This window comes from Vitis riparia, chromosome 18 (genome assembly GCF_004353265.1).
Source record: "Vitis riparia cultivar Riparia Gloire de Montpellier isolate 1030 chromosome 18, EGFV_Vit.rip_1.0, whole genome shotgun sequence".
NCBI classification, from domain to species: domain Eukaryota; kingdom Viridiplantae; phylum Streptophyta; class Magnoliopsida; order Vitales; family Vitaceae; genus Vitis; species Vitis riparia.
The window spans coordinates 38,715,950-38,742,763 of NC_048448.1; the positions used below are offsets into that span (position 1 = coordinate 38,715,950).

At 36.3% G+C, this 26,814-nt stretch overlaps 2 protein-coding genes across 8 annotated transcripts; one reads left to right on the forward strand and one right to left on the reverse strand.

Annotated features, from left to right (window-relative positions):
• Positions 1-26,814, reverse strand: LOC117907225 (kinesin-like protein KIN-14S). Of its 7 annotated transcripts, none has more exons than XR_004649975.1 (5): positions 4,592-5,213; positions 1,735-1,812; positions 1,407-1,570; positions 1,210-1,323; positions 1-1,018 (listed from the first exon to the last, which is right to left on the reverse strand). XR_004649975.1 is itself a non-coding variant. In XM_034820687.1 (5 exons), exons 3-5 carry the CDS (start codon positions 1,548-1,550, stop codon positions 590-592), a joined length of 687 nt encoding a protein of 228 aa, XP_034676578.1. In that variant the 5' UTR covers positions 1,551-1,570; positions 1,735-5,182; positions 26,592-26,814; the 3' UTR covers positions 1-589. The 7 variants fall into 7 exon arrangements, 4 of the variants coding, with proteins under 4 accessions (XP_034676578.1, XP_034676577.1, XP_034676580.1 ...); XR_004649974.1 differs by having other exon boundaries at positions 2,046-5,213; XM_034820687.1 differs by adding an exon at positions 26,592-26,814 and having other exon boundaries at positions 1,735-5,182.
• On the forward strand, positions 17,703-18,820 carry LOC117905861. The gene is made up of 3 exons (XM_034818719.1): positions 17,703-18,137; positions 18,243-18,570; positions 18,660-18,820. The coding sequence occupies exons 1-3, from the start codon at positions 17,733-17,735 to the stop codon at positions 18,818-18,820; spliced, it is 894 nt and encodes a 297-aa protein (XP_034674610.1). The 5' UTR covers positions 17,703-17,732.

Genomic DNA, 26,814 nt, shown 5'->3' on the forward strand with positions numbered 1-26,814 from the left:
GAGCAAATGTTAGAAACACTTGTTTATGGGAAACTAAGAAACCGTGACAAGATTTCAACAAGGAACTGTTGATCTTAGTAAGAGGATACAATGGCAATAAAATCCAAAAGAACAAAAAATTGAAAAATGGATAGGGAGAGAAAGAGTTTGTCATTTTAGTGTAATTGATGATACAGGCTGAGACTTTATTCATACCCCAGTGGGTGATCAAGAAGGTACTAATGACCTTCTGTAATTTCTCATGCCGCCCCTCATCTTCAGTGGGCTCCACACTAACTGTTTCCTTTGCAGAGGCAATTATTGCTGGGTACTTTGACCTCAATGAACCTGCTTCCATAGAAGGACTACCCATGAATTTACTACTGCTCCTCATGGAAGTTGGTGTTGCCTGCAGCGATGAGCCCATGAATCTACTACTGCTTCTCATGGCAGTTGGTGTTGCCTGCACTGTTGCACCGGATGCCCTCCTCAATGGAGCGAAAATCCTTGATATAAGCCGTATCCTATGTGGGTCCCTCACAAAGGATTGCCTGCCGACTGCACCTCTACTCTTTAATTGAGTGTTGAGGGGTGTGGTCATGCGTGACTTTCATTCAGGGCGGAATGCTGCAATGGAGACTCGTCTCTTGGGCTGAAGAACCTGAGCTGTTGATGTTGGAGGAACTCTGACAGCAATGGAGGTCCGTCTTGGTTGCAAAAAGGATTTTGTATTGGTTGCTGCAGCTGTTGGTCTGAGCATGTTTTCTTTGTCATCTGTTGAAGCTGGATGGATGGAAGAGGAACTCATGGTTTTGTGGGGTGGGATTGGAGATGGTGGGAGCAAGAAATTGGAGATTCTTCTCAAGGGCATCCTTGGTTTTGAGGGACCTAAAGCTGGCCTTTTCACTGCTATGGTCTTCAGTGGTTGTTTTAAAGAGGATGAGGCAGGAGGTTTTGGACAAGCAGCAGCAATGGCCCTAGTTTCCTGTTTTAATATGGTTTTCCTTTCCTCTGCTAATTGATTTTCAAGGTCTCGGACCTGTTGAAAAAATTACAATCAACTATCTGTTTCAATGGCATGAAAACTAATAAAAAACTGACAAAAGTTGGCTACTAATTTGTGTTTGCATAAAACTTGAAAAGCATAACTTTAGGCATCTGTTGTTAAGATCGTAAATTCTTTTGTTGTATTTCAGATGCCATTCTTGAAGGAGAAAAATGAGTGGTTACCTTCTCTTGAACACTTCTGCAGATATGTTCTCTGGCTGCAAGTTTTAATTGCAGTGACTGCAAGTTATCCTGTAATTTTTTGGTTTCCTTCTCATCATGCTTTAGGTTTTCTGCCTGTTCATAAATAAGACCTAAGTTCAGACAGCTTGAAACTGCACAGAATTATTTTGGAAAAGTTTATTCTTATTTTCACATACCATTTGCTTATACTTGAAAATTTCGGTGAGATCTGCTTGCTTACGAACAGGACCACTCTCAATTCCCCGGACTCTGCTGGCAAAGTTCAGTGAGCAAAGGGCCTCTCCTAAGTCTGCAGCACTTGGGCTGATCTGAACAAACATTGGGGTTTTGCAATCTCCTCCTGTATTTTAAGTTTCGATTAGTGTTTTTTTGAGTTGAGGAACACAGCACAGTTTGCAAAGCCGGGTATTTTCCATACTTCTAGCATTTCAATCTGGAAGATCAGAATTTTTAATTCCACACCTAGCAGTTTTCAGAAATGAAGTAGCAGGCAAATGGCCTTACTGAAATGCGTGGAAGTGCTATTCCAGCGGTTGGTTTAGACTCTTCTCTGGTTTCTGGTATTTTAGAGGCCACTAAATTCTGTTTACACAAAAAAAAAAAAAAAAAAAATCATCATTAGATGTGTCGCTCAATCTTTATCACAATTTGCCCCCTCAAAATCTAGGATTGAAGCATCTACTGGATTATTCTGAACTATGTCTTTGCTGGAGAATGAACAAGACTGATTCTTAATTTCACCTCAAATAACTAGAAATTCTGAACCTTTAAGATTTGGATGGCAAGTTGGCTCTAAAGGGATCTAATTTTCTAACCAGATTGCAGTCTCCGAATTCTGGTTTTTGCTTTACGAAGCAAGTGAAACGGATTCACCACAGGATGCAAGTCTTTGACCCAGCTTTAGTGCAGAATTACTGGAACCAGCCATTGTCGAATTTCAGAGAAACAAGCTCTGCTTTGAGTTGATTCGACTCCTTCTATTTCCCCATGTTCCAAAGCTTGCTGCCCATTAAGATTATCATCACCTGCATGATCTGGGGAACTACCACTAGCTTCAGCGAGATCGGTCTTAGTTCTTCCTTTACGATAGCCATCCAAGTTCATGATAACCTCCTGCTTGAGACACTCTTTCTGCAGTTTCACCTTAAGCTCCGACCCAGTATTTGATTCACTCTAAAGAAAGAGCCAAATAACTCATTCTTCTTTTTTTGCATCTGGATTCTGACTGATTCCTCTTAGAACACTTCTGAATTCATCTTACCAAATGAAGAATTTTGTAAAGATGTTGTAACAGGACCTCCAGAATTGATATCACAGCTGTCATTAATCCATAGGCCCATCCATGGTTTTTGAGATGATCTCTTTTTTAGGTACAAGGTTGTTAGTCTTATCCAGGTTTTTTTCAAGTTGCATTGCCGAAAGTAGAGTTAAGAAAATCCCCAACTGTAGCGTCTGTATGGAATGCAAGCTGCTCAGTCAAAACTCCCATGTACATCACTGCACCGAGTCCTAAAAGAGTTGAGGACCTCAGCAATCCGATCTACCAAATCATCAATAGAAAGTGCGGCTTCATCAAAGCCTTTATGGATTTCAGTCTGCTTTACTGCCCTTTCTGAAGTGGTTGTTGAAGGTTCTTGAGATGGAGTTTCTAGTGCAATCCTGCCATTAGAAATAGCGTCTTTGAGTTTCAATGATTTGCACAATCATTTGCACGGGGTTTTTGCCAGGTAAATTCAGTGGTTTATCATAATCAATCATCTCTTTCAGTGTTGAACAGAATCAGGTTGAAGGACAAATTCCATCTTGGCCTGGTAGGTGGCTCTTGGCTAGGTCTATTCTCTTGGCATTATCATCTGCTGCTTCTGAACTTGAATTCTGAATCCACCTTGTTTCTCATGAGTTTCTAGACACGCTGAACAATCTTCATAACCTCATCCCATCTGTCTACTTTGTTCAATAAAGTAATGGAGAAGCACCAAGGTGGTCATACATGTGAAGAAGAGAATAAACAGCAAGGTAATCTTGAACTTGACCAGAAGAGGGATAGCCATAGGGTTGTCCACGTGAAGGTTCAGAAGGATGGCTAACTTGTGGAGGAATTGGTTGTTCTACATGTGGCATCTGCTGAGTGGGAGGTACTGTCATTGCTGGTTGAGCAAGGGCGCCCATGGTCCAAAAGATTCAAGAGACACTGAAATAGGCCTTATATCATCATCATATGTAATTTTCCTATCCAGATCAGCTTTCAAGGGAAACATAAGTATATCAGCTTTATCCTGTGAAGACCTTAGCAACTGCATACAAAAAAAAGCACCAAATATTTCCCCTCTAAAACCATATGAGAAGTCCATCTCTATAATGGTGTCAATGCCGTGAAGACTGATCTCCCAGTTTCTATGGGGCTTCATTGCCATCAGTGGCATGCCAACCTGACCATCAGTCACTTCCAACCCATCCTCAACACTTAGAATAGTATGCTCTTCAGAACCATGTAAATTTTCTAAAGAACAAATTGCTTTTGTTGAGTGGGAAGCATTGCAGTCTATTGGAAAACATATCCATTTCAATTAGGGGCCTTATTCCCGTATGGGGACTCCACAATAAAACCTTTAGCCTGAACCGAGAAACCACCACAGGTTGTTTGCAGGATTAGGTGAACTGAAGACACATCCAGCAGAGATCCCCATGCCAATGGAGATGATGTTTGTTATGATCTGAAGAATGCTAATGGGAGGTTTATCTGAGCCATTTTGTAGTTCATGAGACAACTATTCACTTTCTGATGGACTGTTTTCCAAAGAAGATGGAGAGCCAAAACCTCCTCATTCCTGAATATGCTGATAGTTGCTGTGATATAAAGGATGAATAACTTCCAGCAAAACTTGAACCATCCCTGCTCTTACTAGATATGAAATCACTGTATTCCCTGCATTTTCTTTCCATCTCGTTCTTCCAAATTTGAATTCCATGCTCCAACAGTATTGGGAAGAATCCTCATAGATAAGTATCGGAAACAGGGAAAGGTATCCAAAAACAGAGCACAAAAAATAGAAACAGAATGAACCAAGAAAAGCCGAGTTTCATGTTTCGAATCAATGGGCTATGAACAGGTGAGACAGGCATGGAAGCAGATATATGATCACCAAGCACCAGACTCGAGAATTAATCCAGCTGCTTACAGAGGGAAAAACAAAGAATCCAAGAATACGACTAAAACAGAGAAAGGTTACAAGCAATCAGATTCAACAAACAAACAAGTGATCGTGATGTCCATACCAATACAAACGATGTCTAGGAATTAGAAAGAGAATAAAGAAGAACAGAATGTGAATGAGAGAATAGTAAATGACAAGAACCATACCTGGGAGAACTCTACTCAAACCATGCTCACGCTTGGCTTCAAGTGGGATCCATCTTCTCCAAAAACTTCACAAGCCAGCACAGCCTCACCTCTTCTCTGCTCCTTCACAGTTCAGCTTACTCCCTCAAAAATCCCGAATACTCTTCCTCTCCTGGTTTTCTTTGGTTGTCTCTCCAACCTTGTGGATGCTTTTTCCTCTCCCCCTCTTCTCTGTTTTTCATCTCAAGCTTTTCTTCTCTCTGCCTCCCTGCGCCATGTGGCCTCCCGATTTCTTTCCGTGTGTCTATTCTCTCCGCGCCCCCGCCCCCCTCTACATGGAAACTTCCATATCCTTTTTTATGGGCAACAGTTGTGTTGAATCAATCATATGCATGATCCTTCTCAAAGAAATCCTTTTCCTCCTTTTTTGCTCCATGATCCGTGGTGGCCTCCTTCCTTATGGACGCATGGTGGAGACTTTCCTTACATGTGCTATAAGAATCTCTTCCCAAATTGCAGCCATGTGAGTTTTCATATATTGCTAAAATTCCCCCTTCAAAGTCAATCTCAATCTGTGCATCTCTGTCTTTCCAATATTAGCCTGGATTTATTCTTTTGAGTACATAGAAATCCATGCAAAAAAAAAAAAAAAATGTAATGAAAAAGTAAAAATCCAAAATATGTAATTTTAAAAGAAATTAAAAATATAGATCACATGCATATCTAGAATGAATTATCGACTCAAGTAACTCTTTATCAAAATAAATTAATAAATAGATATGTGAAAATGAGATGAAGATAATTATTTAACTCATGTAATTTTCTAAAGTGAACAAAACTAGCAAATAATAAATAAATAAATAAAATCAAGCACAAACAAGTCATACGAACCATGCAAGTTATGCAACTATGCAAACCATACAAGTCACGCAAAAAATGCCTAAAAGGTCACCTAAGTGTGCTTAAAGTGGGCCTAGAAGAATCTAAGTGGACCAAGGTAAACCTAAGAAATGTCTAAATGTGCCTAAAGAGTATATTTAAACATGCCTAAGTATGTTATCCTAAAAGTATATCTAAATGAGCTGTCCTAAAAAATGAAGGAAAATCCTAAGGCAAATTTGAGGCTACCAAGGGTCATAATGGGGGGGCTAGATAAATTCCTCAACCAAAGTCTCCAAGATGGCTTGAAGAAGATAGGCAGTATGAGTATCAATGGGCCACTAGAGAGCTGTTGTAGAGTACTAGAAGAACACCTAATAGGGCATGTGCTAAAAGGACAAAATGGACAGTCTACAGGGTGTTTCCATGCAAGATTGTCATTACCTCCACACATGCACTTCCTCACATCCCAAGGTGTTTCCTATGGTGAAGGCTCTCCTACTGATTAGCGCATCTCACAACTCTCAATCACTCAAAGACTATCTAATGTGCACAATGAAAGGTCTGGGTGTATTCGAAAAACCTCTCATCTAAAATAAGAAAATAAAACATAGACAAACAATCATGCATCAAATAGGAGAAAGATAGTTATGAAACAATCAATCATGCAATACAGGTATAAATCATCCATCTATATATTTGAATTAAGCAAAGATATGATAATCTAATAAAACATATAGCTAGATCAGTCATCATGCTATGGTATAATAATCATGCGATAAGAGCATAACCAAATCATGTCAAGACAAAAACAATTGACAAAAGAAGCAATCATTAGTAAACATCATAATCTAATTTGCATCATAGATACTTATAGTATCAAAAAATCTTCAATGTGCCATTAATCACTTAATCATACAAAGGCACAAAGAAGTATCCACTAATCAACCAATCAAACCCCATATTTACCTCAACCTAAGTTCAAGTTTGACCCTTTATGATCCCCAGCGGAGTCACCACTTTGTGATCCCGCATTTCCACATGCGTTCCAACTCGATGGAGAGACTCGCTTTTTGTTTGTGAAAAACTAATTTTTTACATAATAAAGTCGTCATTTATTTTTGTTTTAGCTTTTAACGGGCAAACAAAATAAGAAATAAAAACCTTAAATATGACTCCTGAAAGAAAAGACAAGTCTGTGAAAACCAAGTTAGGTCCAAAGGTCAGGTTACTTATTGGGAAGATACGTCGAAGAATCGTAGCACCCCTTTAAACCCTAAAAGCTAGGTCTACTAAGTAAGTTGAAGCAATTATGACAATTAATGGGTAAATCAGTGGATACCATGGATCAAAGTATATGTTAAAGCATGCACTCTCAATAAGCAATAATCATAGAAAGTGAAGAACGTACCTTTATAGTTTGTTAAGCGCTTCCATAAAAATAAAATAAAAAGATTAGTTCATAGGCAACAATGTCATAACATATACAATATGCAGTCTACTCAAGATCATTAAGCAAGGTCATCAACACAAAGGTTAAACAGAGCGAAGCCAACCAATTATAGAAAATAAGCATAGATGCTAATGCACACAAAGAGGTAAAGGAAGGAAGCGTACCTTGATAGCATTTAAAAGCGTTTTAGCATTTAAAAGCGCTTTCATAAAAATAAGGTTAATTCACAAATAATAATAATGAGTTTAAAGAGGAATAAAAAACTAAACCTATATTTATATACTTAGCATGTCTCAAATCAAAGAAGGTTCACACAAGCATGTTCAAAAGTGACCAAATTATCAAAAACAAAGGAATTATCATTAACAAGGTAGAATATTGATTTATAAAATAAACTCCAAATAAATATCAAGAAGTGTTATCTCATAAAAAGTAAGTAAACATCTCTCAACTCCAGAAGAGTACTTGTGTAGTGGGTGCAAGAAAAAAAATTATATCTCTCAATTTAGAAATCATTTCTTAATATTTTAGATATCAAAAATTAAAATTGGAAAGTCTAGATTAAGGTAAAAATGCCTAAAGGAATTAAAGAGGATCATTTAGTAATTTAATTTTGCAAAACAAAAACAGTGTCAAAAACAGAGTGAAAACCATACCTTCTAAAAGATTGATTTATATCTTCTAATTGGGGAATTATTTTTGCCTCAAACAAAATCCTAAAATCAAATTCAAGAAGTTTACAACACCATGGAATAATTAGAAAATTTTTAAAGAGTTTCTAAATTGTCAAATTCTAATTTGCAAGTTCAAGGGTATAATGGACTATCAATAGTGTTAGTAGAAAACCATATTTTGGAAAACTTTGTATGTAGGGATCCATCAAATTCGATTTTAATTTCCATGAATTCATCCATAGAGACTCCATTGATTGGAGTTATGAATTTTAATTCGTGTGTATTCAAAACCAAAATTCATTTTTCATTTTTAAAATTTTTGAAAGTTACATACCGAATAAAATAGGTAGCATTGTCTTTTAGAAAGTAAACTTTTCATTACCTAATTGATCTAAGATTAATTTAAATATAGAACTTTGAGAACTCATTTTTTTTAGGAGCAATCGAAAACATTTTTTAAAATCATTAAAACATATGGGAATCGAGAACCACTAGAAAGCACTTAAAGACAAATGTGTGTGTGTGTGTGCGCACGCTAGAACTAGGCGATCCAATGTATGAATTATGACTTATTGTATGAACTGAACTTGCAACCATTTAAGTGGTTTATTGTGTCCTATTTTGATTTCAAATCCCAATATCGAAAGACTCCTAAATAAAGGTTTTAATAAATCCAATCTAAGATCAACTATTTAAATGTTATATGTATATCAAATCATAGATAAAAAGTGTTCTAAACATAAGCTAATTGTAATCTAACACATGGAACAAAGAAGATTCATACTGATCCAATAGGGTTAAATAAGCTAGATCCTCAAGGAAAATTTGATAAGATAACCGTGAGACAACAAAATTTTGAAATAATTTTGTAAGAAATTCGAAAAGAGAAATACAAAATATTTCTGCACAAATAAGGCAATTAGAAAGAAAGAATACAATATCAGACAGTAATGGAAAAAAAGTTGATGATATTATCAAACTAACCAGTTTGAGTCTTAATAGTTCGACCAAGAATCCCTCAACTCTTCCAAAAAGAGAAAATGTGAAGTACTACTAAAATGACACTTTCTACAATAGTATATTGGATGGAAAAGAATAGTCTTCTAAATAAAATACTTTCTCAATAAAAAAGTGAAGAAATAAAAATTAAAGATGTCATAGACATCAATGCTCAACTAATAAGTTTTAAGAAAAACAAGTTAGACATGGTTAAAGTCACTGATCTCTATAATTATGGGAATCTTTTCGCAAAAGCAAAGATTTTTAGACATTATAGTGAAAGACTCGTCTCTTGCACTCAAGAGAACGAAACCATTAGGCAAGACTTAATCATCAACCATAGCTATAATGACGTGAAAAATCTAGGATTAAAACAAATGCACATGAGGCTAATTGTGTTAGGAATTAAAGGAATGCATGGAGAAGGACTAGGTGCAAAAACCTTCGTTTCCCTTTATGATTCTAGGTTCACCAACCTAGAGAAAGCAATCTTGGGATGCATGGAAGTAGACATGAATCGCAACAAGCAATTGGTATATTTTGTCCCTGATTATCTTATAGAAATCAAACTAGCAATAAAGACAAGAGGATATGAAATGAAGAAAGGAATGGAAAATTTGCTTATTCATGTTGGCTTTATTGGAAGATTGAGTAATAACAACACAACTAATTTTAGAATGTGTGAAAAAGACCTTATCACAACACTTACCTCAAAAGGTATTAAGGCAATACCTGCAAAACAATTTTCATCATAACTAAATGTAGGATTAGATTGGAAATTAGACACTCAATCTCTCCTAGGAAATTAGATTTTGGTTCCACAAAAATCATGATGTATAAAGATACTTAGGACAATATTAGTGTCAGATTCACTAATTATATAAAGCAAGGAGCATCATCTAGTGACCCGAATTTACTAGATGAAGAATTTGAAGAAAACATCTTAATGACACTAGTTGATAATTCTCCAGACAATATTGATGAGATGAAAGAACTACTAGATCATGATTTCAAACAACTTATGATAATACATAATCGAGATCATAAGACGGTAATGAACATTTATCGTGATATGTATAGCCTAGACTATCTTGATGATATTATGAAATGAGTCAAGCCACCATCTGACGTCCTGAAAACCTAGACATCTGTGTTTATGGAAGTAGAATCTTCTGAAACCGTGTTTAAATTTTAATCTGGCTAATTGAGGCAAGACCTAGAAGAAACTCCTCGGCCACCTGATTTTGAACAATTTTTAGAATTGCACATAATACTATAGCAGATTATACTCTTTTTTTTATAATTTTATTACAGAGAGCTATTTTTTGGAAATTTTCTTCATTTACGATTAAACAAACTTTTATACTAGCAATACAAGCAACAGAGTCATATTGATCCACATATTTTTGAAAAGATTCTAAATTACAATTATTTATATGATATATTTGCTTAGGAGTTAAGATCATAGAATTATATAATCTAGCTCTAGCTTCAGATGCACCAGAAAACAATGTAAAGATATCAATGCTTAAAGAAGTATATCTTACTCACATGCAAACATTAAACTTATTGTTAATAATAGACGAAGTTTTCAATTATTGATCATTTCACCTTCTCTTTCATCTTCTTCTAAGAAACCCGTGTTGAAAATCATTAAATCACTATTAATTTCATTAAAGAAAAGATTTTTGAAAAATAAAGGAGAATGTTGCAAACGTCTAGCTAATCTTCCCTTAAAACACCCTAAACAACACCTAGTCAAAAGCGGGTAACACAGGTACTTTTAGCATCATTCTTCAAAGCATTTCAAAAGTTTTCACAAATTTCTTTAACTCTAGCAGTTGTAGTTTAAAAGATTTTCTCAAGAAACCTTAAAAAGATCTTGAAATATTGAAGAGTAAAATGATCACACCAGAAACTTCATATATTATAAACAAGAGTTCATTTACAGGCTTTCAGATATACAGAGATAAACTTAAAAAGCCATACCTAAAGAGGCAAAGTTCCTTCTTTTTGAGCACACACGCGTTCTCTGGTAGGAATTGCTCATGCCTCTAACATACAGAAAGGGCCTTATTTATATTAATGGGGGAATGGATAGATCCCATCCTCACCATACAAGTGTATGACCTAGATCTAAACAAAAGATAGCTCTGACACATAATGGAGACGTGTGCTGGAGGGTTGCAGTCAATCAGTCCATTTTTGTTAAAGAATATATTCCTTTAATTTTGATAAAGGAATGCAAGATATGACTCCTGCACATGTTCAGCTGGCATTCGATTCCTAAGGTGATACGCTGCAAGGTAGGCTACAGCTGGCAATGACATCTTTGTAGTACTGCACTAGCTTTTTAAAATAAGTTCCTTGGTAGTAGGGGACCTTAACGATGGGAATCTTAGAGTGTATTTTTAACTCCTTGTCAGAATAAATAGTATGTTCTCCCATAATGGAAGAAAACTCTAGATTGGAAGCAATCTCAAAGCTTCCCCAATGCTTAATTTGCTTTTGAGCAGAATTAGAACATGGCCACGTAGTTTCACAGGAGACTGTACCAAGGTTTGTAGCATGGTTATTGATAAGGATTCGATGTTGAGTAGAGGACACATATCTTTCATAGCCTTTGTCGGTTATGAATTCCACTGCCTTGCTTTTGATAAGAACTTCAATGAAAGATTTTGCTGGCATGATATCCCAAGCAGACAGAACACACCATGAAAGTGGGTAGTCAAATTCATCCGTCTGTTCTGGAGAGGAGAATATAACTTGGCAGAGATGACCATAGTCCATCAATACTAATGTAGTCAGTGATACTACCGTATCATCATGGATAACTGAAGGATGATTTTTATATTCGCTTAATATGATAGTAGCTCTTGGTATTGAATATTTCAACTGACATTGGCATTCATTTCTTTCCAGAGGGATGAGATCACAGTTTGAAAACTTTTTTCTGCATGGTAAATAAAAGCAGTAATTGCATTCTCAGATGATGCTTAATCCAGGAATTTTGATCCCTTCACAAGCAATGCAAGATAATTTTTGAAATTTTTTTTCTTGAAGTTGGGTTTCGAAGTGTGATCAAATTTCAGCATCATCAAGATCAGAAGTTTCTGTAGAGATTTCACTAAAAGATCTTTTGGATCTAAGTGAAGAAAATTCCAATTCTGACGAGAAGATAATATCTTTTTCTTTTTTGTCCTTTTTGAGGACTGAGGAAGAAAACAGATTGTCTTTTGTATCAAATTGTTTTATAATCTCACAATATTCTCATTTTGTGAAGATAAGAAGAGAGATAAACAATTTTTCTGTTTTTAGGGAATATTTTAAATCCCCTAAAGCTGCTTCAAGGCTATAGTAGCCTCTAAAAACCAGATTTTTAAAAACCTCGAATCTAATCATGGACTTATGGCCACTTAAGATAAAATACCTGGTTTGGCACCTTTAAAAACTACATAAAAGATAATTTTTTTAAAGAGGTTTTTCTTTGATTTTTGAAAAATAAATGCTAAGAGCATTTAAGGAAGTGATTAAAGAGTTTGCCATGGAGAAAACAAAAAGGGTTGTCAACAAGACATTGTTGGCTGTCATTGATAACGTATCCAGCTAGCTTTCTGAACCTCCTATCTCCTTTGGGATATAAGGGGAGTAGTAGCTATCAAACCTCATTTTCCTGTGTTGTTGATCCATTCTGCAGAATACACTTCACTAGATAAAAAATCAGCTAGCTTATTATCATCTCCTTTAATATGCTCAAATTTATTTTATAACCATTTCTTTCTGTGAAAAGAGAGAAAATGGAGAATCCCTAATTTTTGTTATTAAAAACTATTAATAATACACATTGGACTTGAGTATATATATACATGCTAGTGGGACCCACAATACAATAAGGAAAAAAAAAAAAAAAGTAAATAACTGAAATAACTGTACACTATCTAACACTCCCCTCCAAGTTGGAGCATATATGTTATATGTACCAAGCTTGTTACAAGTGTATTTAATTCTAGGACCTCTGAGAGATTTAATAAAAATATCTACTAGTTGATCATTTGAATTGACAAAACTAGTCGCCACACATCCTGATGCGATCTTCTCTCAAATGAAGTGACAGTCAACTTCAATGTGTTTGGTCCTTTCATGGAAGACTGGATTGGATGCAATATGCAAAGCGGCTTGGTTGTCACAGATGAGCTTTATTTGTTCATCATTTCCAAATCTCAATTCCCGAAGAAGATGTTTCAACCATATGAGTTCACATGTTGCCAGAGTCATAGCTCGATACTCGGCTTCAGCACTAGATCTGGCCATTACATCTTGTTTCTTACTCTTCTAGGATATTAGGTTACCTCCAATAAAAACACAATACCCAGAAGTGGAACGTCTATCTGTGGGTGAGTCAACCCAATCTGCATCTATGTAACCAACAACCTGGGTATGACCACTGTTCTCGTACAACACACCTTGGCCTGGTGTGCTTTTGATATATCGAAGAATGTGGATTACAACATCCCAATGGCTATCACATGGTGATTGTAGGAATTGACTAACAACACTTACAGGAAAAGAAATGTCTGGACGAGTAATGGTGAGGTAGTTTAGTTTACCTACAAGTCGTCGATATCTCCCAGGATCTCCTAAAGGCTCCCCCTATCCTGTTATAAGTTTGACATTTGGATCCATAGGAGTGTCTACCAGTTTACAGTCTAACATACCGGTTTCTTCCAAGATGTCTAAAGTACACTTCCTTTGGGAAAGAACCACATCGGAACTGGATTGATCTATCTCAATTTTTAAGAAATACTTGAGTTTTCCCAAGTCTTTAGTCTGAAAGTGGGTGAAAATGTGTTGCTTTAGTTTCTGAATACCATTCTAATCACTGCTTGTAGTGACGATGTCGTCCACATAAACTACTACATAAATACACTGCCCCGAAGAGTTATGATGATAGAAAACGGAATGGTCTGTTGTACTGAGAAACATGCCAAACTCCTGAACAACAGAACTAAAACAGCTAAACCATGCTCGAGAAGATTGTTTCAAGCCATATAGAGAGCGGCGTAACCTGCACACTAAACTAGACTCCCCCTGAGCAACAAAACCAGGTGGTTGCTCCATATAAACTTCCTCAGCAAGATCCCCATGAAGGAAAGCATTTTTAATATCTAATTGATAAAGAGGCCAAGAACGCATAGCAGCCATGGAGAGCAATAGACGAACAGAAGTTATCTTGGCAACAGGAGAGAAAGTATCACCATAATTAGAACCATAAACCTGAGTATAGCCTTTAGCAACTAAGCGGGCCTTAAGGCGATCAACCTGACCATCAGGGCCAACCTTAACTGTGTAGACCCAACGACAACCAACTGTAGATTTACCAGAGGGTAAAACAACAAGATCCCAAGTGCCATTCGAGTGTAAAGCAGCCATTTCATCTACCATTGCCTGTCGCCAACCTGGATAGGAAAGAGCCTCAGGGGTGCTCTTGGGAAGAGAAACAGAAGATATAGCAGAAACAAATGCAAAATAGGGTGAAGATAATCGATGGTAACTCAAAAAATTGTAAATGGGATGAAGATTACTAGTAGATCGATTACCTTTCCGAAGAGCAATGAGTAAGTCAGCAGAAGAAGGCAGAGCCGGGGCAGGAGAAGCCGAAGGGATAGGAAGTGAGTCAGTAGGTACCTCGGCCAAAGAAGGAGGAATAGGGACACGATGACGGCGATGATAAACCTGAAGTGGGCGAGAAGGCACTGCATCAGGTGGGGAGATAATGGGAAGGGGTAAGACTTCAGAAACAGGAAGACACTCAGAGGTGGAGAAAAATGGTGAGTCCTCAAAGAAGGTGACATCAGAAGAGAGAAAGTAGCGATGAGTCTCAGAGGAATAACAACGATAACCCTTTTGAAGTTTGGAGTATCCCAAGAAGATGCATTTTGTGGCTTTGGTAGAAAGTTTGTCTTGTCCAAGAGTGAGAATATGAACAAAGCAAGTACAACCAAAAACACGAAGAGGAAGGAAATAAGGTGGTTGATCAGGGAAAATAAGGGAATGAAGAATCTGATCGTGTAATACAGATGAGGGCATACGATTAATCAAATAACATGCTGTAAGAACAGCATCCCCCCAAAAATGAAAATGAACATTACTATGGAGAAGGAGAGTATGAGCTGTCTCAACAAGATGTCGATTCTTAAGTTCAGCTACCCCATTTCGTTGAGGAGTATGAGCACAAGAAGACTGATGAAGGATCCCATGTTGGGACATAAATGAAGTAAATGGTGCAAAAAATTATTCCTTGGCATTGTCACTGCGTAACACACGAATAGAAATATTGAACTGAGTTTGGATTTCAGCATAAAATTTTTGAAAAATAGAGAATAACTCAGCTTGATTTTTCATTAAAAATAACCAAGTACATCGAGAATAGTCATCAATGAAAGTGACAAAATACTGAAATCCTAAAGTAGACGCGGTCTGACAAGGACCCCAAACATCAGTGTGGACAAGTTCAAAAGGAGACTTTGCTTGATTATTCAAATACTTTGGGAACGAGACACAAGTATGTTTCCCAAGCTGACAGGACTCACACGCAAGCGACGACAAAAATGAAAAACGAGGACCATTTTATGGAACTTGGATAGACTAGGGTGGCTCAAGCAACTGTGGATGAGGAGGGGAGCATAAGTGGAAATGCAAACTGCAGGAGTTGAAGGCGAGGTCAATGTTTTTAAAGGCGTTTGTGGGGCGCGCCTTGAGGCGAGGCGCAGCGAAAACGCGTTGAGGCGTTAAAAATAAAACGAAACACCTGAAAGGCGTACGCTTTTCCGGCGAGGCGTGATTGAGGCGCACTTTGATCGCGCCTTTCACGCTCCAAGAAGAAGGCGTACGCTTCGTCGAATCTGATGTGGCAATGAACAGAGATTTAAAAAAAAACCCTAAGTAATCCCTAAAACCCCAGTCCCGACTGAAAACAAACCCAAAACGAAACCCTACCTCCAACGACTCAAGCGGCGACGGAGTGCTCACCCTCGGCGGCGACCAATCGCAGTGCATCTTCTCCGGCGGCGATCCCTCTCGTTCATCTCCAGGTATGTTGCGAACTCCCTCTTCCATGGTTTCTCCCTCTTCGTTTCTCTCTCTGCAATCCACACGGGCTTCGTCGGCTCTTTATCCAAATTTTTTTTTTTTTTTTTTTATCAAATTAGTTATGTATATAAATTTTAAACCCTTTCACGGTAGTCCACAGCCCACAATTTTCTCTCTATTTTAAACCCTCTCTCGGCAGTCCTCTCTCGGCAGTCCACAGCCCACACTTTTCTCTCTCTCCCAATAGGCTTTTCATCATCTTTTTTTTTTTTTTTTTTTTTAATTATCAAATCAAATGTGTCTTTTGTTAATAAGATTTTTTTTTGAAGTTTTTTATATGTTTGCTTATAGTATCAACAAACAAATATAATTAAAATTATATAAAAGATAATTATTTGTAAATTTTGAATTTTTTATTTCTGGTTTAATTTTAATTTTCACCTCAATTTTCTTTATTTCATTATTAAATTCCAATTAAAATTTATGTGTATAATTTTTAAACTCCTTTAAAAAAAATTGGTTTTTTTTTAATTTAAACCAATTAAATTTTGTATTTCATTTTTAAATTTCTTTCAATTGTGCTTTGTTATTATTTTTTAGTCAATTATATTGTTATATGGAAATTTGAATATTATTATTGGTGATTTTTTTTAGAATGAGTTCCTCCGATTCCAAAAATTCAAGAAAGGATTTTGTGTGGAAGTATGTGATGGAAGTTTCTGGAGAGCAATATTTAAGATGTAAATTTTGCAATCAAAGATGTACGGGAGGGGTGAATAGACTAAAGCATCACTTAGCCGGAACTCATCATGGTATGAAACCATGCAACAAAGTTAGTGAAGATGCTAGATTGGAATGTAAAGAGGCATTGGCTAATTTTAAGGAACAAAAAACGAAGAGAAATGAATTGCTCCAAGAAATTGGTATGGGTCCAACTTCAATGCATGAAAGTGCCTTGTCTAAAGCAATAGGGACATTAGGGAGTGGGAGTGGGAGTGGGAGTGGGGAACCTATTCCTAGGGGACCCATGGATAAATTTACCACTTCACAACCTAGACAAAGTACTTTGAATTCAAAGTGGAAGCAAGAAGAAAGGAAGGAAGTGTGTAGAAAAATTGGTAGGTTTATGTATTCAAAAGGTCTCCCATTCAACACTGTGAATGATCCTTATTGGTTTCCTATGATAGATGCTGTTGCAAACTTTGGGCCCGGGTTTAAGCCTCCATCTATGCATGAATTGAGGACATGGATTCTTAAAGAAGAGGTGAATGACCTAAGTATCATTATAGAAGATCACAAAAAAGCTTGGAAACAATATGGATGTTCAATTATGTCAGATGGTTGGATAGATGGAAAAAGTAGGTGTCTTATCAATTTTTTGGTGAATAGTCCTACTGGCACTTGGTTTATGAAATCAATTGATGCTTCTGATACAATAAAAAATGGGGAATTGATGTTCAAATATCTTGATGAGGTGGTTGAAGAAATTGGAGAGGAGAATGTTGTGCAAGTCATCACTGATAATGCCTCTAATTATGTGAATGCTGGAATGAGGCTTATGGAAAAAAGGAGTAGATTGTGGTGGACTCCTTGTGCTGCTCATTGCATTGATTTGATGTTGGAGGATATTGGAAAGCTAAATGTTCAAGTCACTACACTTTCTCGAGCTAGGCAAGTTGTGAAGTTTATATATGGGCATACTTGGGTTCTTAGCTTGATGAGAACATTTACAAAAAATTATGAACTTATTCGTCCAGCAATTACACGATTTGCTACTGCATTTCTTACTCTCCAAAGTCTTTATAAGCAAAAGCAAGCTCTTATAGCAATGTTCTCCTCAGAAAAATGGTGTTCAAGCACATGGGCTAAAAAGGTAGAAGGTGTGAAAACTCGAAGTACAGTGTTGTTTGATCCAAATTTTTGGCCTCATGTTGCTTTTTGCATAAAGACCACCGTTCCATTAGTTAGTGTCTTGAGAGAGGTTGATTCAAAGGAAAGACCAGCCATGGGTTATATTTATGAGTTGATGGATTCAGCTAAGGAGTAGATTGCATTTAATTGTCGGGGCATGGAGAGAAAATATGGCCCAATTTGGAGAAAAATTGATGCAAGATGGACTCCGCAACTTCATCGACCTTTACATGCAGCAGGCTATTATCTTAATCCTCAATTGCGGTATGGAGATAAGTTCTCTAATGTTGATGAGGTGAGGAAGGGATTATTTGAATGCATGGATAGGATGTTGGATTATCAAGAACGTTTAAAAGCTGACATTCAGTTGGACTCATATGACCAAGCAATGGGTGAATTTGGGAGTCGTATTGCAATTGATTCTCGAACATTAAGAAGTCCTACAAGTTGGTGGATGCGTTTTGGGGGTTCAACACCGGAGTTGCAAAAGTTTGCTATTCGAGTCCTTAGCCTTACTTGTAGTGCTTTAGGATGTGAAAGAAATTGGAGCACATTTGAATCGGTAATACTTCTATTTTTGTAAATTTTTATACATATATTTCTATTTCAATGTTAGAGAACTTTATTTCATTTTAACACATAAAATTGTTTCTTTTATTATTTGTAGATCCATACAAAAAAAAGAAATAGACTTGAACATCAAAGGTTGAATGCTCTAGTGTATGTAAGGTACAACACTAGATTGAGAGAGCGAAGTCTACAAAGGAAACAAAATGTTGATCCAATCTTGGTAGAGGAGATTGATTCCGATGATGAATGGATTGCGGAGAAAGAAGATCCCCTCCTCCCCCTTGATCTTTGTTGGCTTCAAGATAATGAATTATTCAATGTTGATGCCATTAGAGTTGTGTCATCCAACTCCCAAGAGACGCAAGCATCATCGGATCATATGGTTTCTTCACATTCCTACAAATGGAAACATAACGAAGTACCAAGTAAGTACTCAAAAATGGAAATCATAAATTTGATTAAATTTAATAAAAAAAACTTTTAATATTTACACGTAATTAATACTTTATGCTAGGTACAAGTGGAGGCAAAGGCAAAGAGAAGGAATTGAATTTGACACCAATTGATGAAGATGAAGATTTAGATGAAATGGGGATACATGATAGTGGACATTTTCCTACTATTGATACATTGGATGAGGATGATGATAACCTTGGAGAGGAGGATTTAAGTTGAAACAATTTACTCTAGTTGTTATTTCATGACTTAGTTATGGATTTTTTGTAAAAGTTTAGAACTATTATTATGGTTGACTCTATTTTCTATTTCATGACTTAGTTATGGCTTTTTGTTAAAGTTTGAAACTATTAGTATAGTTGAATCTATAATCTATTTTATGAATTTGTTATGGTTTTTTGTGAAAATAGGAAACTAGTACGTTTTTTTTTTTATGATTCTAATGAATTGTTTTCATGTTTTTATTTATGCTATTTTATTTTATATATTTTAAAATATTAATTAATTATATAATGTGAGGCTTAAAAAGCTTACGCCTCAACGCCTCGAGGCTTACGCCTCGCCTCACGAACACAAAAACGCCTCGCCTTACGCTTTCGCCTTTAAAAACTTTGGGCGAGGTGAGGTGATAAAGGCCTTGAGACTCACGTCCTATGCCAATCGTCTTCCCCGTACTCCGGTCCTGCAAGGTCACAAATTTATCAGAAAAAGTAATAGAGCAGTTAAGAGTACGAGTGATTTTGCTGATGGAGATAAGATTAAAGAAACACTCAGGAGTATAAAGGACAGAAGTGAGAGGTAGAGAAGGGAGAGGATGTGTCAAACCAATGCCTTTAGCCACAGTTTGAGAACCATTAGCTAAGGTAACAGTAAGTAAGGCAGAGGTAGTAGAAATAGAAGAGAAAAGATCCTTATTACCAAATATGTGATTAGAAGCGCCAGAATCTGGAATCCAAGGTCCAAGAGAAGATGTGTGGGTAAGACAAGTAGAAGCATTACCAGTCTAGGCAACAGAAGTAACAGAAGCTGACTTGGTGGCCTGATAGCGGAGATAGTCATCATACTCACTATCAGTGAGGGAAATACCCTGAGATGTGGAGGAGCTCGGAGGCTGAGGTGGCTGAGGATTAGATGACTCGGCCACGTGGGCAGTGCAGGGAGGCCGCCCATGTAACTGATAACACCAATCATGAGTGTGGCAAAGCTTATTGCAATATGTGCAATGAGGACGTTGGTCTCTACATCGATTACCACTACGTCCTCCTCGAGAGTTAGTTTGAGAAACTAACACAGAAGAATCTGAAGTGTTATCAGATGGCAAAGTCTGAGTGGAGGAGATACGGAGGAGGTGAGCAAACACATCATCCAAGGATGGAACGGAGAAACTGCCAAGAATCTTATCGCAGACGGTCTCAAGATCTGGACGGAGGCCAATAAGCGTAAGAACCATGAAGAACTTGTCAATCTGTGTTCGTTGATCCCCAACATCAGTAGTAAGAGGCATCACGGTCAAGAATTCCTCCTTAAGAGAGGCAATCTGGCCAATATAAGTAGATAAATCCATGTCTTGTTGTCTGACATTGACAATAGAAGAAGTCACCTTATAAAGACGTTGGATATCATTCGTGTATAGCCCTTTCGCCTGATTCCAAAATTTAAAGCATGTTTTGTAGGCCCGAAGATGAAGCAGAATCTTAGGATCAACTAATTTCCATAACACACTACATAACTGTGCATCTATCTTCCTCCATTGTACTCTGTCAACCTCAGGGATATCCGTCTCCTGCGTAACAAGGTAATCCTCATAACCTTGACCCATAAACCAAAGCTCCACAGAGGTAGACCAGGACAAATAATTTTCACTGCCAACCAATTTCTCCGAAGTAATAATAGGAGATCCAGATATAACAGAGGAAAAAATGAAACTTTTAGTAGCCATATCTACTTATCTGGAGAACGAAATATGTTTGGATCAAAGAGAGCCCTAATACGGCTTCAGATCGTGGCTGAAAGAAGAAAAACGGAGGATCCGCGGTTGTAAGAGACCAAATAGTAAAGAAAAACAAATGTGGCACTACTGGAAGGGTAGAAGAACACTTCTTAAGACACGTGCAGGGCTCGAGGTGGAGAGGAAGTCACTGGAGGTCGCCGGAAAGGCTGTTTAGCGGGCCAGCGGAGACAAAAACCCCAAAAAATGCACTTGTAGGGCTCAGATGGCACAAGCACAAATGGAGAGTGGCTAGACAGCGTCAGGCAAGGCTGGAGGTGGAAGCACGTTGCTGGAAAGTGCTCTACGCGCTGACGCGTGAGGTTCAGGCTGCCGGAAAAGAAACGCGTGTGGCCGGCGCGTGACTGAGATTCTCCCTTCGGTGCTTTGACAAAACTTGAAAATCTCCTCCTTGCACACCTGATGGTATGATCGGTGTCGGAAAAGGACTTCAGCTAAAAAATTCGCCGGAAAAGTCGCCGGCGATGAGGGTTTTTTGACGGCAATACAGTTGACCGGAAAGCTTTAAGAGATGGGGAAGGTGATCGGAATGAAACACAGTCACTGAAAGGTTTCCCAAAATTGATTTACGGATAAACCGAAAATAATTAGGTTTTTTTTTTTCTCCCTAGTGTCACGGACTTAGTCGTTCACTAAGCTCGTGCGGCACTTAGACAAGCCAAGACGCTTGATCTTGCTAAGTCAGCCTTGCTCCCCAATGCTTAGCTTGCTCGGCTAAGACACTTGTGACTCAAAAGCTTAAGAAGCTTGGTAGGCAACTCTTGAAAGAATGGAAGCTTTCACTAACTCAAGGAAACCTTTGCAAGTGCTTGGATGCTCACTTGCTTGGTTAGGAAGTGATTTGGGTGGTGCCTTGGCCAAATGAGGCCCTCACCTATTTATAGGCACCAAGGGAACTCTCTGGAACCTTGGAGGGTTCCTTACAAATCAAGAATATTCTAGAACATCCTACCCTATTCTATGTACAACCCTATGTACAAGAATATACAAGAGATTCCTAGAAGTCTCTAGAAAGCCTTGGACTCCTCTCATGCCTTCCACCATAGTGTAGAGATGTGTGGACATCTCTAGGCATTTCTAGAACCTTCCACACTCTTCCCACCAATGGCTTAGTGTAGATGGCTCTAGGAGTCTCCAGAAGCTTCCCTTCTCCTATATAAGCCCATGGGGAGGGTCATTTGAAGCATCCTGTGACACTAGGCTCTGATACCATGTGAAAAGAGAGAAAATGGAGAATCCCTAATTTTTGTTATTAAAAACTATTAATAATACACATTGGACTTGGGTATATATAATAATGCTAGTGGGACCCACAATACAATAAGGAAAAAAAAAAAAGTAAATAACTGAAATAACTGTACACTATCTAACATCTTCTATAGTATCTACAAAATTTATCCATCTTTTTGTGCTATGTTTTTCCTCATTCATTTTGCCATAGAATTTTACAATAGTTTCACAATCTGTTCTTAGGGTGAAGGATTTACTTAGAAATAACCTAAAACTATTTATAGCATTTATAACACCTAGAATTTCAAAGTCAAAATAAGAGAGTTTTTGCCTTTTCTCTTTATACTTACTTGAGGAGTATCTATAAATCCTTTCAGTACTCTTTTCTAAGTATTGTGAAGGTTTGTAGTACAAGACAATGCCCCGTCCTTCTTCTGAAGAGTCTGTTTCGACTATTTTGTAGTTTGTTTCAAGTGGCAAAGTTAAGGTTGGAAGATTATTGCATATAGATTTGATTTTTCAAATCAGCTCTATATTTGCACTGTTTAAAAACCTTTGCCCAGTGGGCTTCAATTTATTGTATAATGGCTCTGTAAGCTTTCCTAAGTTTTTGATATACATTCGAGCATAATTCAAAAAACCTAAAAAGGATTGAAGAGTCTTTTTATCTTCAAGCTTATCAGGGAAATCTATGATTTTCTTGACAATATGTTCCTAAAGCTTAATTTTGTCGTTACCAATTTTCATCCCTAAAAAATCAATGTACTCTTTAGAGAGTTCCATTTTCTTTTTAGAGATAATAATCCCATTTTTTAGGAATTTGTTGAACACAATAGACAAGTGATCATAATGATCTTCATGAGTTTGACTGAAGACCAATATGTCATTAATATAAACTAGGACAAACTTTTGATATTTTTTTAATATCAAATCCATTTTTCTTTGAAAAATTGCAGGTGCAATTTTTAACCCAAATGGCATTACCAACCATTAAAAATGTCTTTCGGGACAAGAGACAATTTTCCATTCTATACTTTTTGTTCCATTTTGATTTGCCAAAATCCTGATTTACAATCAAACTTGCTAAAGATATTACATCCTTGTATGCAATTGATTAGCATATCTTTATCAGGTTTTTTGTACTGATCATCATAAGTGTTATCATTTAACCTTTTATAATTGATGACCATTCTAGCCTTATCTCTTTTGATTTCACTATGGTTTCCGACCATGAAGGTTGTACTTCTATGCCTAGAGTTGCTAGGACTTATTACTATAAGATCTAGGAGTTCTTTGACTTGAGTTTGAAACTCGTCTTTATCCTGTGGGGTATAATCTCCTTTTGCAGTTTTGATCTAAATTTCTGGATTTATAATTTCCAATTTTGCTAGATAATTATTTTTTTCCCAAAATTATTGGGGATCTTCTCCTAGAATCTGGGTTTGTTCTGCTATTCTAATGAGTTCTTCGAAATTTGGCTTTTTTTGAAAAGCAAAGATAGGCAAGAAGGTTGAGTAGATTAATTATTGGTTTAAAGATTTTTTCTTAAAACCGGTATATTAAAAGAATTTTCTTCTAAATCATAATCATTAATATCAATATGTGGATCACTTTCGATATCTGATTCATCTTCTTGTGTTAGGGTTAAATAAGTTGGATTGAATTCAGAAAGGTTAGGCTAGAGGCTAGTAAGAGGTAAATTAGTGGTATCAATGTGCAATGTACAGTGTGGTTGTTGTGGTAGGGTGCCACCACGCTTACCTGTCAACTCTGATGAAAGTTGTTGACTTAGTAGAAAGTGAGTGGGTGTGAAAGAAACTCTTTTGAAAAATGAGAGAAAATCTTCTATTAATAAAGGTCCGCCTTTATGAGGCCGAATAAAGTTGAGCCCTAATAAGAATTTAAAACTATGTTTAACAAGTGAAATCCAAGTTTGAGGTAGCGGGTACCATTCAATATGATCATTAGGAGTAAAGAAAGAGATTTGAGAATCTCTAAGACATTCTGTGAAGACCATTTTCTCATTAGTCATTGTGGAGGTTGACTGAGGGTGGTAAGCTTATATCGACACTCTAGAGGGACTAAGGAAATATCTAGATGAGACTTTGAACTTCCTGTATCAATCATTGCCTTGAGCACTTGAATAACTCTGTTTGGGAGTTTTAAACGACAAATTACCTATAGAAGGTTAGTTGACGCTATCAGTACTGGTAGGCTATTATTAGGATTGTCTTGTTAAGATATTGCCACACTTTGCATAACAAAAATAGGCAATTCAATACTTTAGTTGACCTGTTCATCAACTTGAGTGAAAACAACAAAGCTAGTCAAGATAGGTCATACTGTCAATTTGTCTGAATGACCTTCACATTTTTAGACCTTTTGTATATATAGGAACTCTACAAAAGGATTTCATAGCGTTTCCGCTAATTATAATAGAGATTTTTTCCCAATCCCCTAGCTATACAAGCTACTCCTATATGGAAAATCCAACTGTACAAAATAAAGATAATAAAGCTTTTCTCTCAATCCCCTAACTTACATGCTACTCCTATATGGAAAACCCAATTATACAAAATAAAGATAATAAAGACCTGTCGCATATAGATAAAAATAGGGCTTAAAGACCTGCCGTAAGCCTCAATGGGCTTGGGCTCAAGCTGCGGCAAACCTAACTAATAGGTTGCCACACATCCTATTAACACATACAAGGTCTTAGAAGAGTTTCTTAGTTACCACAAAAAGCTTGATAGATTTTTATCAAACCCGAACTTTGATTATATCAAAAATCAGCTGAATTAGATAGAATTTGGAATAAAAAAAATCCAAAATGCTAGTCTAGAAAAATTTCCTTCAAAATAGGAAATTCAAACTCTGATCAAACAAATCAATGTTCTTCTACCAAAAGCTGTAGAACTTGAAATTAAAGGAACTTTAGAAAAAGTTCAGAGAAACATACATACACTTGGAAAATTTCAAAAGATTTTGCAATAACAACTAGAGGACCTGAAAAACTGGTCAATGGTGTCTAGTCAAATGCTCCTCTTATGGAAAATGATCCATCATATAAGAAAGCTTTAGATGAAGCAAGGAAGATCCATAATGATCCAATAGGACTAAGTAAAGCAGATCCTCAAGGACAATTTGACAAGGTAACTGTGAAACAACATAATTTTGAAATAATTTTGTTGCTCTAGTTAGCGGACGAAATTCGTAGCTTAGCCAAAGAAATACAGAATATTTCTACTCGATTAAGGTAGCTTGAAAATAAGTCTATAATTTCAAGTCCTAATACAAAAATTGATGATATTATATCCAAACTCAACAGTTTGAATATTAATAACTCAACTAGAAATATTCACTTAATTCCTCTGAAGAAGGAAAAAGGAAAATATTATTAGATGGATCTTTCCATAGCAGTTTCTACAATGGAAAGAAATAGCCTTTTGAATAAGATACTTTCTCAAGATTTAATCTAATAGTCCCATCTTCCTTGGTGCAGGAGACGAGCCTTTTACTGTAGTGTCTGAAAATCTTTGCTTTAGAGAAAAGATTTCTTAAGTTATACAGATTAGTAGCTTTTATCATGTCCAACTTATTTTTCTTAAAACTTGTGAGTTGAGCATATATGTCAATGACATCTCCGATTCTTACATCATCACTTTCTTTTGAGAAAGTATCTTATTCAATGACATCAATGAATTTATAAATGATTTTCATTATATCTTACTTAAATTTTTTTATTATAAACCAAATAAAAAAATTTGAGAACACTTACTATTTTTTTTCCTTCTCCCGATACTTCTAGTTTTTTTATAAAAAAAAAAAAACTAAGGGCATATTTGGGAACTATTTTAGGGTCTGTTTGTAACTGTTTTTGAAAAAAAATTCTAAAAAATAGTTTTTTTTTTAAAACTGTTTTCTGATTTTTGTAAAACAAAAGTCTGTTTGAAAACTTAAAATGTTTTTAACTTATTTTTAATATTTTTAAAATAATTTTTGTACTATTTTATTTTTAATCATTCTATGTGTATAATTATTTCTTAAAACAACCATCAGAAAACAAATAAAAACAATTAAAAGATGTTATATAAAAATATCATATTTTCTGTTCTTAAGAACAGAAAACAGTTCTTGGTTATCAAACATGTTTTCTTAAGGAAATGTTTTTTGTTATGAGAATAGAAAACTATTCTCAAAAATAATTCTCAAACAAGCCGTAAGGTACCTAAAAGGTAATTATGGAACTCCCGTCCTTCATTGTTAGAAGTGTAGGAAAAAATTTAGGTTGTTGGATGAATGTATGAACAAGGGGATTAAGGTAATGATATTGGTTACGATGGATGAGATTTGAGTATAAATGAATGACATCAATGTACAAAGCAATAAGAATAAAACAATTGGACCTAAATGCACACTTACATTGACATGACTTGATTAGTTGCACTTTTTGATAAATAGATAAATACCCTCTTCAATACTGTAGCCAGACCCTTTATTTTTTCATGGAACATACTGTCCACTTAAATGAACTATCAATAACAGTTTCCTTAGAAGAAAGTTATATCAAGCATTATCTCCCAAGATGAAAATTTCGACAGTATGCAGTTTTAACATACATATACTACTAATATACAGGTAGCCAAATCTGCACATTTCTTCAACCATGCTTCAATGGATATTATGAAATTAAAAGAAAATTCGACAATTTTATCATTGGAACATGAGAAGCTACAAGTGAAAAGTTCATACCTTATTGAACCTCCAGTGATTGAATAGCGAGCTTGGCTGCAACCATGGAAATAGACTTTCTAACTAGCTATAAAGAATCATCTATCCTTGCTACTGTTTCTCTGACATGCATGGCTCTTCATTTCTCTCTTTGCAACTCCAACAATTCTGACTGAGTTGATCTTTGTCAAAGTAAATATTGAGCACTATATCAGGCATGAATCATGACAGTAGTGAACAATTG